General features: G+C 34.3%; 1 protein-coding gene across 1 annotated transcript in view; it reads left to right on the forward strand.

Moving 5' to 3' along the window:
- Nucleotides 1-15026, forward strand: part of LOC126838254 (TOX high mobility group box family member 3-like) — an 80885-nt gene extending 65859 nt beyond the window's left edge. Inside the window, 6 exon segments of the mRNA XM_050572544.1 lie at nucleotides 3157-3292; nucleotides 8257-8337; nucleotides 8866-9081; nucleotides 11062-11205; nucleotides 12353-12527; nucleotides 13644-15026. Of these exon segments, the coding sequence (XP_050428501.1) occupies nucleotides 3157-3292; nucleotides 8257-8337; nucleotides 8866-9081; nucleotides 11062-11205; nucleotides 12353-12391 (616 nt within the window). The 3' untranslated portion in view covers nucleotides 12392-12527; nucleotides 13644-15026.
- The last annotated feature ends 1295 nt before the right edge of the window (nucleotides 15027-16321 follow it).

Below are 16321 nucleotides of genomic sequence, written 5' to 3' on the forward strand. Positions count from 1 at the left end.
TATTTGTATAATATAATAATACATTTTAGAGATGATCTACTGTCTGTATTATCAATAGCACAATATAACAAATTATTGTATTTATGCAACTCATCGAGAACTCAACATTTTAATTATTGCTGCCCAACCAAGGAAATTGTCGAAAGAGTAAACAAATGATGTCCAGTATACCGAGTGTCACGCATAACATGTATAATATAATTATAGGTAATAAATAACTCAAAGTTGTAAGGTTATTATTAATACATTTCTCAGGGAAAACCGATTATACGAGTCGTTTAAATTTTATTAAAAAAAATAACCGACAGTGATTTACTGAAAAAAATGACTGGTTAATGACCAGTTTAAGAACTCTTCACTCCACTTCTTCTCCTTCTCTCGTCCAAGTGAGAACTAGTTATCGACCAGTCAAGTTTTCCGTTAACTGAATTAACCATAATGTATAGTAATTAATCTAACAATTTCAGTTTAAAACTAAAAATTCTGGCCCAGACGCCCAGCCAAGTAGTACTGGTGTTTTCTTTTCTTTCGGCAGGCGACTGACAGTAAAAAAAAAAATAAATCATCCTCTATCGAGTCCTTAGATTTGTTAAACTCGGGACTGAATATCGTAAGCCTAATCATCAAAAAAACAACACTTATAACATGAAAATGAAAATCTCACGAGTATTTTTTAAATTAAAAAAAAAACCATCTCAAGTTAGATTTCCGACAAACCAAGAGGATGCGTGTAAATGCGAAATTGCCCGTGTCCCATTAACTACAACAGAACAGTTGGCGATTCTTTTAATAATTTAATTTTACATTTTTATCGCGTTTAATTAGCGAACGCTCCAAAGCTGAAGCCCCATAAAACTTAAAACTTGTTTAATTTTCTCGAAATTCCGGATAGCGTTGTGAATAATAGCGTTAAACGCGGTAGTGGTGTGCGCGTCCGACATGATAATAAAATTTGTAACAAGATCTTTATCCAGTGAGTTTTTTCGAAATTCGTCGGCAGTTCGGTGGAAAATCATCAAGATGCGCGTAATTGCTCCTGAAGTGGAAACAGCTGATAAAACGATGATAAAATATTCCGGGGAACTTTGCGAACGACACTATTAGCGTGTACGCGAATACTTCCACCTTGTTGGCTTTATGTGCATTTTATTCGTGGAATGCGGTAATTTTTGTCAAAAAACTTTAGGCCGACCCCGTGTTTCGCTCGCCCCGTCTTCCGCCCCTACCACCACCCCGGCCGTCGCGACATGTATATATATATACATGTACATGTAGACGTATTCTCGTTCGTTATCCACGGCAAAAGTTTATTATACTTTATGTTCCGCCGGAGTATTGATCCTCGTGAGGTCGGGTTATTACCAAAGTTCGCTCGAGTGTGTAGTTGTTCGACATTTAAACTTTTAAATGAAAAAAAAAAAAAAAAACTCTGTCTTTACCTCGGCCGAATATGAAATCGGGTGAAAGAGGTCGAAGAATTCCATGTTTTTGCTCATCCGAAAGCGTGTGACGAGGCGGGGGAGGGTTTTTTTTTTTTTTTTAGTGATTTTGGCCAATAACGTTTGTCACAGAGCCACAGAGGTTGGACCAGGCGAAATACACATACAAAGGGACGGTCGACGAACTAAACGGAAAACAAATATTTTCCTATTTACATTTACTCAGGTGACGGTGTAAATAATATACCTTCAGTGGTTTTTGTTTTTTTTTTTTTGTTTATCTCGGTCGACCGCATCGCTTTATCCGAGACCCGCCCACGGATTATAAAAACGAATCGCTTTGGTAACTAATTTCGATGCCACTGCACGTGGTGTACACCGTATACAACAGCGTTAGGGAATCGGTGTTAAAAAAAAACTAAAAACCAACAAGGAAGCACAGCCGATAAGACGTTACAATATCTCTAAGCCAAGGGTGTTTTGGTGTAAACAAGCCGCGGGAAATAATTATTATAATCGTAGACAACGCACGTGTGTGTATAATTATAAATTTAATTAATTTCACCGACGTTTTGAGTACTCTTGTGTAATTACTTTTAATGACACATCGAAGATTTCGCGCGAGAAAGATAAACAATTTTATTTGACCAGACAAATTTTATACGTTTTTACATATCAAAGATATATTATATTATATTGTACGTCATAACGTAATTATAGTAATTATTTTATCGTCGAAGAGGTAATCTAAATACATATTTTTTCATAAAAAAAAAAAAAAAAAAACACTAATGCTTATTTAGCTATTATATAAAGATTATAATATAGGGTTTAAAATAATATATCTATGTGTACATGTAATATACTAGGCTAATATAATTTTAATAGCGTATGTACTTCCGAAAGGAAATTAGTACTGGCATTATAAAATAAATGTTTTTCCCCCAAAGGAAAATATAATAATAATAACATAAAACTTATACACAATCCATAAAATACTGAGTTTTTTTATTATTATTATTATCATTATTATTATTGAGTTAATGAAATAAAACGGAGAATAATAAAAGTAAACTCTAATACACTAAGTAATTGTGTACAAACAAAATAAATTACAGCAAAATACTTTAAGTGTATATTACGGTTATTTTTATGGTACAAATACATGCGAATCGATAGTTTTTAGTACTTCAACTTCCGGAGTTTCCGTCCATAAAACCTGTGTACCCTAATAATTATAAGAAATATATTATTCCGGCCGATCTAGATTAATTATCGTGGTTTGTGTTGAATATAAATTGATTCATTTTTAGCCATCAATAAATAACGATTATTATTATAATGATCCGTTTTATTTGCAGTCTTAACGGCCTCGATTCAACTCGTCTGAAACACAATTTAATTGTTCGGTTTTCTTGTGTATACGATTTTATAATGTTCCATAAAATTTAATTAACGTTTTAGAGATAGTTGTTGTAATAAGTTTACTGCGAGAGATGTTCCGTCGGTCGTGTAAACGGTAGATAAGCAATTTTTTTCTTTGTTGGGTACTATTACTCTCACACGAGGCTGCTTAAAACAGTATACACTCTATACAACAATAGTCATAAAAACTTTCATGAACTTGTTGTCGTCAAATTTATTGTAATCTCACCGCGCGGCTGTTGGTATTTTAATATTTTTTTGATATTTAAAATGGTTTTTCTCGTTTTTCTAGGCCGGTTTCCGCTTACGCTCTATTCTTCAGGGACACTCAGGCCGCCATCAAGGGCAAGAACCCCAACGCAAGTTTCGGAGAAGTGTCCAAGATAGTGGCATCCATGTGGGACTCGTTGGACGCCGACCATAAAAATGTAAGTACTCTACTCCAAAACATATGCCTCTACTTGAGTACCAGGCGATTTTGGCTGATTATCGTTGTAAAACCGCGATTGAAAATCAGTTTTCTTCGCCGGCGAGGTGGTCCATAATGAGATTGGAAAACATCAATCAAGCCAGTGCGTTGAATAATAATATTATGTTTACGCAACGGACGGATTAAAATCCTTTTTTGTTGTCAATGCTGCATCTCGCGCTTTCCCTTTTATTATGATTATTATTATTTATATCGACAAAAGAAAAACATTTTATAGAGAGAGAAAAAAATAGCCCCCGCGCCCCCACTGTTCCGTTTCGTTTTTCACAGCTACACAATCTCTATGCGAATGAAAAATAGTAATCCATTTTCAGAAGTGCCCTCAGTCAGTTCGAACACATTAATAAAACCAAATACTCTCGAAAAGGAGAAGAAAAATAAGAGACGGAGTCCTCGGGCGGGGTGCGAGGATGTGACGGGGTTATTTTCTTTTTGGAGAATAAATAATGTCGGGGGCTGACGTTATGAAAATATGGGCTGGGGGCGGCGGGCGAGAGTAATTTCTAAAGCTTTTTCACTTGTAAATTCGCACGCGGAGAAGGTGTGTGTGGATTCGCGTGTATGCGGCTAAAAGGGAAGTGCCGTTGAAAACATGTAAATAATAATGGCACAGCGTTGAAATTATTATTTCTGCCAAGTACAGCAGTGTTACGAATTATATTATAAATTATTAATTGGCAATTTATTAAATAATAAATAGACTCGATAAACGGAAATCTCCGGGCCGTGATTAATCACCGAACACACCGTCGTCGTAGGCATTGTTACGGTGGTATAAATATTTTACACATAGCGCAGTAACAAAACTAAATTATTATTATACTTGGGTATAACGGATAACGGTGAAAAAATTTTGCCGTCATTAGCCGGTGTACACCACCCGTCTTGCAATATTGCATAAATGAGCGTCGAAACGAGAGTTTTTGGTGATGTATGCTGTGGCTATGTATGTGTGAATACCCGGACCGGAAGTTTCCCACATACTTTATTCTTAACTGATGTGACGTCATTGTCTTAATTACTATGTTGTCGTGGAAATAAATCAATAACATGATAATATTAATATGTCATGCGGTACTAATGGGTTTCAATATATTTTTATTCGTTTTTAATCCTGATTAATTCTACCGATAAACACGAAATTTAAGTATTTTCCGAAACTGGTTGTTTATCGATTATTGTGTATAGTTTAAATACACATGGGTTGGCTATTTGAATTTCAAACGATTAATACAAAGCTCTCAAAATTAAGAAAAATAAAAAAATTATAAATCACCGTGGTTCGTGAATTAATGTTTTCAAATGAATAATATGTAAATAGCAATCGGAGTTAAAGTCTGTTTAAAAAATGTCAAGTTTTCTAAATCAGCAAAGTCATATTTCACGTCGTCCCCCGTTCGACCGTTTGGTAGTTTTCTTATTATAACTAATGTTAAGTTTAATGGCGGATGTGATAACTCAAAGAGGGGATGGGGGCAGCTGAGGAAATAAAATAAAAAAGAACCTAAACCGGAGGGACGGGATCCAAATTTGGCAAAAATCGTTTGGCAACTACAGTAAATCTTTTACACTTGACGATGCCATTTAATCGGTTGTAATAAAAAATGGGTTGGAACGGAATAAAAAAAAAATCTCCAAACACTATTTTTTCTGTATAGTCTTATGAGTCGCATTTTTTAGTTGAAAATACAATTAACAGTGAACCGAAACCTAATGATATGTTTTATTTAACACTCCAACTGAAACCGGAACCAGTAAAACGTCGAAGGCCTACTACCCCCGAAAGTGACTTTGTAAGTTATAAAAGTTACTGACAGAATAGAATACTTTGTTAAGTAATTGAAAAGCGCAAATTCGTAACACAAAAGTTATAAAGTTACCGATTTTTGTAATTTTTCAATTTTTCCTTTTACCAAAGTACACACACACCTCGATAACCCCGGTTCCTGTAAGAGAAACAGTACGCTGGATTATTTTTCATCCAAGCTTGTAATAGTATATTTATATTGTTACGTCTTCGGACCTTGATCTAGTCGACAGCGTTAGAATAATCGTTTTCTAAAATCCAAACTCTTTACGAAATCCAACGCCGTACGGACAGTGTAAAAAAAATTTGCACAACGCAACACATAACGGTACACGCCATTCTAGAGCGCAGTGTAACGAAAATGGTTTTTTTTTTTTTTTTTACCTCTTTGTGAATTAAATACAACGTTCGAATTGTAATAATAAATAGTATATTATACATATAATAACGTAACGACGAAACAAAATGTTAAAAACAGTAAAATACAGTACTTTCACAAATGCGCTGACCCAATTCTCATGATTCGTATAATATATATATATATATATATATGTATCTATAAAAATTAATATAATATATATATATAGGTATTTATTGTGGCCGCTATAGCACACTAGGCTTATACCACCGTGAATGTGTGTTCTAAACGGATTGGAGAGAAATCTTTAAGGTACTTCCGGGAGGAACAGTGTGCCGTCATAGATGGTTTTTTTTTTTTTTTTTTGGTTCGATGTATAAATGTTTTTGAATATTTCGTATTTTTTTTTAACTGCTAATATTCGTGTTTTAACGACGCAGTCCGACTAAGACAAAACATACATCGGATTGTTGTTTATGTAACGGTTATACGACCGGTGCAGTGTGAGTATGTGTATTTGTTGGCCGATTTGTACATCAACGTTGTTCGGTGGTAAACCGTTAAAACGTGAAAACCAAACGCAAACGACCGGAGCCAAAAAAAAAAAAAAACATTTCCAAAAATCAACATTTGGCGTTACCGACTGTAAACCGCCTCGATGAAACCGTGTTACAAACATGTCAGTTTTTATAGCTTTAGTAATTTTGTCTAGTCGAACTCTTATCGGCCTGAACTCTGATCGAAAATCATAATAAAATAGACCTAACCTAACCCTAAAAGCTTCAAAATTTACTTATCACAAACAATGAACATAAATATTTTCTAGCATTCGTTAAACGTGTACTCTAATAAACTATGGCACCCGTAAAATATGTTTTTTTAGCTTTTATGAGGTAAGACAACCGTTAATCTAACTAGTAAAAAAAAAAAAGCACAATGTTAGCATAAAAGTTAAAAATATTTTTCTATCGTTATTGGTACAAAAATTAAGCTCTCAAGACAAATATTTTTTTTTATCACGAATATCGCCTTCCTTAAAAGCAATAACATCACTTTCAAATTAGTTTTACTATTTTGAAACCATTGTTGACTCCGACCCGATTGTAAATCTCCCCCACTCCTAGCCGTGTTCTGACTTTTTTCTTTTTAAGTGAAATCTCCTAAAAAATAGAAAACTTTCTAAAACGAACAAACATTTTACATATTCAATATAAAGCGGATACCTACTTACATGCGATATTGTTACTGACGTTCCACACAGAATTATTGCTTTGTGACTTTAACCTGGCATCCTCTCTATCCATAACTTACTCATAGGGGAATAAAATTTCTATATTTACCTACACGCATATAAAACGTTCATACTAACGTTTACGGCTGCAATTTAAACAGCGTCATTAATCACCGGTGCTTAGTATACATTAAACCTTTTTGCGTGTGCATGTATTTTACACTCTGTCTTGAATTATTTTTTCATTTTTAAAGCGTTGTTGCCGCAGTAAAAAGTATTTTTACTGCGGTGGACATAAAAAAATTAATTTAAATGCTTATTAAACGCAGTTCCGACGAACAGCAATATTATTATCGCCTGTTAGGAAACGTTTAAACTTTAATGTTACACAAAAACAATAACCGCTAGTTTCCTGCGGTAACGGACCATAAGAAAATATCATATTGTTTTATGGCCATCGAAAAATCTTAAAATCCCGCATGGGCCGTACTCCGAGAGACAAATGAAATCGAGAAAATTATATTAATAATAGTAATTATTAGCAATTTACCGTTTCGGTAACCTTTATTTATGCCCGTCAGTAAGTGGATTTTTTTAAATAATAAAAATGATACCTATCCGTCAGCCAAAGGGGGCCTTTAAATGTAAATCGGTAAAGTCTTAGATGCGTGACGAGACGTACCGCTTTGTGTAAAAATCAAATTTACCGTTTCGAATTAACTATGTTTTTGAAACGCTGTCATCATCGGAGAAAGTTTGGAATCCAATTTGGCCGGAGCTCTGCGTATGCGACGGATAATTAGGTTATATTCAACGTAGGTCCTCCCGGGATCGGTGTACAAATTTATATATATATATATATAATTAAGGACATGCAAAGTTTCCTTTGGCTGTACGACAATGGAGATAAAAGAGATGGAACTTATCGAATGGGACGTGAAAAGGGTGTCCGCGTTTATGAGCGATTTTAATCAATAATGTTTCAATTAGAGACTTCCCTAAGCAATTGCGCACCCCTCGCGTCGACGTTGATTTCACATTCATAAAGGCCTCCCGTGCACCGTGTTAGTAGACCGGAGGACTTTGTGAGTGCGACTTAATAACGTTTGCTTCGACTAAAGTGATTATTGTTGTCAACAAAAAAAAAAAAAAGGCCGCACAATATTGCGTTTAGCTGAAACTATAAATTTGATTATGCACACACGTGTGTTATTTTAGAGCCGACAAAGAGTCTGTAGGTACATTATTTAGTGCCCGCCCCTTGCTATATTACTTTCGACCGGTTATATGATTTTATCCCAGCATAACAAACGCCCTTTTATAGTTACAGATGACGTCCATAAATGTTTAAGTCGGGCAAAATATGTGCCCCGACTGTTTAACAACTAAATAATTAATAAATTATACATTCGCACAGCCAGCCTGTGTTTGATGTTGTATTTTTTTTTTTTTTTACACCGTGTGTAGTTTATACACATTTATATTAATTGCACTGTATGGTTTCAGGTGTACAAAAAGAAAACTGAAGCGGCAAAGAAAGACTACTTGAAAGCACTGGCGGCGTACAGAGCGAGCCTCGTGTCGAAGGTACACGCACTCATGTTATATTAGAACTAACAGACATGCGACGGGGTTTGGTTATAAATTGTTCTTAACAATATATATATATGTATATAAACGCAAAGAAAGAAAAAAAAAAGATATATTCTGGACTCATAACTTTGCCTAATAGAAATTCCGGTTGAAAAGTTTCCCGGGCAGCAGCCTGTACGGCGTATTCACAGTTATTAATAGCCGAGTTTAATCATGTTCTTATAATATGATATATTATTATTGTATTGATCGTTGCCGCGGACGGGGTGGAATGGGTTGAACAAACCGGCGGAAAACTTTTCGGTCCAAAAAACGTTTGCACGCGAAGAAGTTTGAAAAGTCTGTCGGGGTGGTGCGGCGGTGGGAAAAGAGGGAGAATGAAAGAGGATTAATTTCAAGAAGAAAACCGAGGGAGGAATATTAAAAGAACAACAACTTGTTTCTCTGTTGTAGTGTAATTTATGCGTTGCGACTATTTTTTTGTTATTATTACTTACTTAATCCGTTCGATGTATTGTACAGGGTGGTGAACCGGATTCGGGCATGTACGCCGGCGGTTATGTGGGAAGTTACGGTGGCGTTTACAACGGTTATTCGCCGCCCGCCGGTCTGCCATCGCCACCCATGTCGGTGCCGCCGCCACACACACAGGTGCACGGTCAAGTCAAGAAGTCCAACATGATGATGGACAACCGGGTACCGGTGATGAACAACCACACGCAAAACCATAACCAGTCGGTAAGTAAAACTGCAAGTGGAATTTGATAGAAATACAAACATTTTGGGGACATAGAGTTACCTACCGCCAGTACTGCCAGGAAAAAAGTAATTCGTCAAGTTATTAGTTGAAATTCGCCCCAAATTGACAAAACGTTTTTTTTTTAAACCGACGACTTCCAAGCACCTCTGTTGGTTTGTTAAATTATTAGTAAATCGTTGCAAGTTACAAGTTATTACCCCCCCCCCCCCAAAAAAAAAAGGGAGTGTGAACAAAGTTATTGATTTTTGTGACTTTGTTACTACCAACTACTGTACGGCTTTAGGAGATGCGCTTTCCAATGAGCACCGATTCATCACGATCTGCTGTTGTTCGTCTGGACGGCCAACAATAATAGAATGGGCAGTACATAAATTACATTGAATTATCTAAACTACTATGGCTCGAGTAAGAGGTCGGTTGGGTTCTCGAAATAGACGCTGTTTAGATTTTTAACAGATGTTGGTCAATATCCAAAATAATAATTTCACGAGGCGCTTAATAGTCATCAGCACGACTCGTTCGGTTTTTGTATAAACACAAAATAATATCAATAATTATTGTTGTTCCAAGTCAACGACTTATTTGCCTCTCCCGAAACTTATCGTTATAAACAAGGACGTTTAAAAAAAAAATAACCTCGACGTTTTTTAAATGCATTTAAATGTATTGCTATACTTTTTTTATCGGTTTCAATAACGAGTTTATGTAAATTAATTTTTCGTCAAATAAACACCGAACTGGCTGCTTGATTTACTTGAATACTGTAAGCCGTTGGCCATTTTGGTATAATTATGTCATGCCGTAATATCGTTGCTCTAATCGGTTGAGTAAATGCAATAAAATTCGAACACGTGGTGCTGTACGAGTGAATTCAACGCAATGATAATATTTTAGAATGTTTTATTTTAAACGCAATGACGTACCGTACACGTGTTGGGTCTAAGAATTAATTGTTTCTTTCTTAAAAGATAGAACGAAACGTCTGTGTATAAGATTGTCTGGGGATTATTAAAGCGGTAATCTAGTTAAACCACCGCGTCGGTGCAATCAGTATGATTAACAGACCGGCCGGGAAATATGTACAACACCCCCCCCTCCCCCCGGGAGAAGAGCCCTCCTCTTTTCTACTTAACAATTAAATGTGTAATTAACGATAAATCGGTGATCCTGTGAGGACGGCTCCGATAGAAATTCGAGCACTTAAGCATTAATTACTTTCTATTGCATCTATAAGCTTCTTCGTTTCCAACGTCGGGCTGCTCGTTTATCTAAGTGTAGTCGAATAAACTTGAAAACTAAAAAAACGGAAAAACACTCATGTTTATGATTTAAAATTTAAATTCTAAACAAAGAAACGACCAAAACTTTTTTTCGGGTAGGGTTCCTGAAACTCGAATACAATATTACGAACGGAGACACTAATTTGGGTCTACACGCACTTTTGTTTAACAAATAAAAACGTGTCGTGCTGCCCACATAAATAGGGGGGGTGGCTGTTATAACAACAACAATGTAATATTTAGTATATGATAAACTTTTGGCTGTGCTCCTGAACAGAAACAGAAGCGTGTGTCTGACGAAAGAGCGTTTTCGCTTAACGATCGAATAATGTCTGGGACAAGCGGGTGGTTTAAAATAATAAACATTTTCGGGGTTGCTCGCCGGTCCCGAGGCCGGGGGGGGTGGGGTGTATTTTTTCACGAAAGGGGTGCCGAAAGTAACGTACGGTAGTATGCGGCTATTGTGACACGGGCTACACTGACTCACACCCTCGCCGGTATCCGATAACCGGGCAGTTGCCGCCGGCGCCATTTCGGGAGACGGCCACACCTGCTCAAAGCGACATCACGCCGAAAGCTTTGTTCCGCTCTGCGCTGCTCGGTCGTTTTTGTTTACATGTTGTTTTTTTTTTTTTTTTAATTATCATAATGACTGTTTAAAAATATGTTTTCTCGCAGCAACAAACGACAGGACTGATCGGCAATCACAACAACCAAGGGGCACCGGTACTCAACCACTTGTCGCAGCACCCGCAGGGAGGTTTGCCGCCTTCGCCACAACAGTCGCAACCTCCAACACCGCCGACCAACGTGTCGTCTTACGTGAGTACAACGCAGGGCGAACGCGCCTCGTGTGATAGCTGATAAGCAGTCGCCCGGGGGGTTGATAGTAAAACTGGGTTGTTAGACGTTAAAAAAAAAAAAGAAGTGATAAGCCCGCAGTAGTATCTATAATATTACATGTAGTTGTATTTATTGTTATGATCCGGCCCGGAGAAGATAAAATAACGTGCTACGACGGCCGTTTCAGAAGGTCTTCGTGATTTATCACCAACGTCGGGTATTACATAATATTGTTATGGTCTCTCTCTCTATCTCTCTCTCTCTCCGTCTCGACTTGATATATTTCACCGGAACGATCGATATCGTCAATCATGCCGGCTTAGTTTCAATGACAGTGATATAGTATAGTAAACGCGGCCGTGCACACGAGAATAAAATCTAAATAGGTAGGCCTATGCGTTTTTCTTTTCTTTTTCACTACTGGCCAGTTCTAATCGTTTGTGGATGCCTAGCGATATTGTATCGTCCACTTGTTTTGGCTTTGTCGAAAACGATAGTAATCTTGCATAACACCGATGGTTTCGTTACTAATAATATACATGGGAATGTTCAACGTGTTTGCCAATCGTCGGGGTTAAACTGAATTTCGATATTTGAAAAATCCAAAGGAGGTAAACGGCATTTTATGGTAAACGTGCCTGACTGTTGACGTTTTATAATAGTTTTTATTTTAACGAGAGTGCTTTTTAACGTACAAGTTCGGGCCGGTGTCGAACTAACTCCTCTGGGACACAACCGCGCGTCGCCATCGTTACTGAATCTACAAAGGGGGATAGTATGTTTGTGTAATACTGATAACAAGAAAATGAGGAGGGGATCCGACGGTAGTTATTGGATTCCGGTTTCGTTTGTCGGATAAAATCAATATCCACTTAATCCTGTACACAATATATATATATATGTATATATATTTTTCCCCCAAGTAGTTTCGGATCCTCTCCCCCGAAAGCGTCGAAACCGTTCGAATGGTTTAACACGTTGACTACCTATTGACGATACGTCTACTTGTAGGCGGGGTTGGTCACTAGCTGCGCCTTGAAGTTTTTTTTTTTTTTTTTAATTTTGACTAACGCAACAACAGTAATATTTTGTAAGACTTAATGGTGATTTTTGTTTTTCTCTGCAGTGGCCATGGTGTTTCAATCCGACGCAGAACAGCCATTAGCCGGTAGTGCCCCCTCATCATCCCAGAAGCAGACGGTCAACATGTGCACACGAAACGGTTGTGGCAACGTGGCCGTGTCGTGTGCCGGCTGGGACGACGATTACTGCAGTTTCGAATGTTGTTACCAACACTGCAAGTAAGGCAAAGCGATTTTTCTTAACTTCGGTAAAGTCACTATTGAAAGGACACGAGGTACCGAAAAAGTCGGCCACACTCGATGGTGGCAAAAATGAAATTAATAAAATTATTTGTCTCGGTTCGATAGATTAATTATTACAAATAAATCATTTGTTCGGGAAACGAATCGAGTAACAAATATCCGTGCGAACTTTCCTCCCCCCCCTCCAAATAAAAAAGCTCTATATCATTCATAAGTTACACTTTAAATATTATAAATATATCTCTTTCCTCAGACGTTCTACATAATATAATGAAACTTCTAAAAAAAAAAAAAATGTGTATTACTGTTTGTATACTGAACACATTTCATAGATTAAGTAAAAGATAAGCTTTTAAGTCGTGTACATTTTTGTGTAATTCAAAACTGTAATAACTGGCTAATATTATAAGTTGACAATTATTGTATAATATTATCGTTTTTTAACTTAAATTAAATATTATTAAAATATACTATTTATGTGCAATTTTTTTATTCGACTCATTACGTGGTACTGGACAGCAAAGTATAAAATTAATATTTCTAAAATTAAACGTTTTATTAATTTGTATTAACGGTGCTTACTACAAATGAAGGGTACAAAAAAAAAACAGGCGAGTCACTTTTCGAAAATGACCAAATGGAATCCTTTTATTTTTTAACATTATTAAAATCAAGAATTGAATAAAATAAAAATGTTTAGGTATTTTTTTTAACATTTTACAACATTATTTAAACATGTTTTTTGTTTAGATAGAACAAAAGTGACTTTCCTGGTTTTGTACCCTTTAAAAATACAGATATACTTTTTTGGTCGTTTTTACCCGATTCATTTACCAGTTGAATTAAAAAGTATTTGTTTTACAATGGGCATTCGATTATACTGATGTTAGTTTACCCATTTTAACGTTTTTTCTTGAACAATCTAGTTTGGAACGAAAAACATCAATAAAATATATATGGCCGACTAAGAGCGTTTTTTTCGAATATTTTACACTATTGTATACTCACAATGATTTTCGTTCTCGGATTCATTTTGTTATTATTGTGTGTACCCCAAAAGACTAATCGAAATAACTGTTTTGTCGTACACAGGAATACGTTTAACACCTGGCTAGCTCAAAACAAGGCGAACAAGGTGAACAAAGGAAAATACCGTGAACCGTCGTCGTCGCCGCCAGACCACCCTTCGAAGATCTAAAAAAGACCTCTGCCTCCAGTTTCCCCGCCCCTTTCATCTCTTTGTATCATATTATTTCATTGATTTATTACTAAAATAATATTATAAAATACTAAAACGTATTATTAATTACATTGTAAATATTATTATTATCGGTGTACATTTAATTATATTTTTAGTGTAGGTAAATATACATAATATTATATAAATGTATTATGAAAACCCCTCTGCGACTACACGTATCTCATGTATGATAAATATACAAATATATATATATATATATATATGTAACGATAATGATATATTATTATTGGTTAAAAAAACGCGCCTTTGCATTTTTGTACACCGCATTAGTGTACAAAACGATTGTACAATGCAAATGGAAATTCTCCTTGATGATTATTTGTATTCTAATAAGATAAAACTATTATTTAAAAAATTATAGTTATCGTCAAACGTATGACAAAATAAGCTAAACGAAAAAAAAATTCGTATTTAAGCAATAACTTTTGCTCCCGTCAATGTAAGCAATGTGTCTCGCGACAATCCCAATGCTATTTTGTGCACGTGTAGATAATACAATTATAAAAAAATATAATATAATATATAATTATTAAAAAAAAAAAAAATTATTGAATGTTGTTAAAAAGAAACCTATTATTATTGTCTAACGTTTAATTGGTTTTTCATTATTACTTTGTTTTGTGTTGATAATTCACGTTTTCATTTCAATGTAAATAATTTGTACAATAATTATTTTGTTTTAAAAATAAGATATTATTATTATTATTATTATTATTATTAAATACCGGTTATACTAAACGAGTGATACGATATGTAAATCTCGACGTTATAGTCCTGTATATATATATTATAAAAAAAAATTTTACCAAGATTATCGTTCGGTAAATGAATCGCGATTAAGTGTAGCGTATTAGGCTAAGATTGTTATGATACCTACTGAAAAAAAAAAATGATAACATTGTAAAAAGCAATTATTACATTTAGTTTGGTACTCATATCAAATAAGATATATATATATATATATATATATATTATTATTATATTATGTATGTATAAAATAATGATTATTATTTTTTACTCGAGTATTAATATTATTGCTTAATATTTATTTTTTGTTTTATTTTTTATTTTATTATTTAGCCAAATTGAATATTTTAAAGTTGTTATTATACTGAATATTTTTTTTTTCTCCCTTTTTTGTTTTATTTTTCAAAGTAGGTATGATTTATATTTTGTACATAAATGATTAAGAACGCTCATGTTATCTGTTGTTTTTCAATCTGTTTATACATATATAGTATATATTATATATATTATAAATAAAATGTAAACGATTAAAAATAAAAAATGTAATTAAATAGAGGAAATTCGTTATTATTCTGTTCAGCGAGTTTAATGGCTATAATTATTATTATTATGTTGCTCTGTGATGGCGTACTCGATATTAATGGTTTATCACAAACTATGTACCATTATATAATGTAATCATTGAAATTTCAAAACAACACATTTGTAAATAAAATAATAATACTTTATGTTTAAAAGAATATTGACGTCACCACAAGTATTCACAATTAATTATGCGCCGTTCTAATATCGTTTATGGTAAAATTTCTACCCACCAAAAATTTTTTTATAATTAATATTACATACAAACGGAAATACTGTAAACTGTTTCAACATAGCTGACACTCATTTTTTATACAATATAACCATTTTAATTGGACACAAAAGTAAAAGAGTCGAACCCCCCCCCCCCCATAAAACGGGTTTTTCTTATAAATACATTATGTTAATAACAAATTAAATATTCCACTTGTAAATTAACATCTAAAGAGATGTTTATTGCCAAACCTAACCTAACGGCGAATAAAAGGTTTTTTGTCAAGAATTTAATGTCATGAATAAACAATAATTTTATTAGGCAAAATAAAACGGCAATAATTGTTTAGAAAATGTATCTTTTTGGATATAAGTGTTTTGAATTGGAACATAAAAATAAAATATTAATTTCAAATCATTTTATTGCATTTTAACATTTTGAAGCATGGTGGTATAAGTAATATACCACTTTTTCAAAAAATAGCCTACTCTCGCACAGTGGTATATATTTATTACCACCTTCATAATCATGTTCAGAGAAAATCGGAGAAAAAAATGCTGTGCTTCAAAGGGTTAAAATTTATATTGAAAATCAACATTTAATTTACTATTTTATTATTTATAGAAGTATAATATAAGTATTCGCTCCACCCTAAAAAAGTATAGTAAATCTATTTTGATTTGCTATATTTTTTTAAATTGATACTACTTAATGAAAAATAAAATTATTTTAAAATGTTTGATTATTATCATTTAGTAGGATGAATTGTTGGTTAGCCATCTAAACATATATCAACTTATGGATTTATACCTTTCATGGTTTACTTAAAAAAGTATTAATGTATATATCAATTTATCTATTATGTATAAAATATGTCTGGATAAGTATCAAATAATTTAGGTATTTTATGCACTGAATATTATTATTATTACCATTTTGTACTCTGACCGTTTTTATAATCACCGC

This window comes from Adelges cooleyi, unplaced genomic scaffold (genome assembly GCF_023614345.1).
Source record: "Adelges cooleyi isolate 19-005CV unplaced genomic scaffold, UGA_ACOO_1.1 ACOO_flye_CR_arks_rails_tigmint_CR_PRNA_30, whole genome shotgun sequence".
Classification (NCBI taxonomy): Eukaryota; Metazoa; Arthropoda; class Insecta; order Hemiptera; family Adelgidae; genus Adelges; species Adelges cooleyi.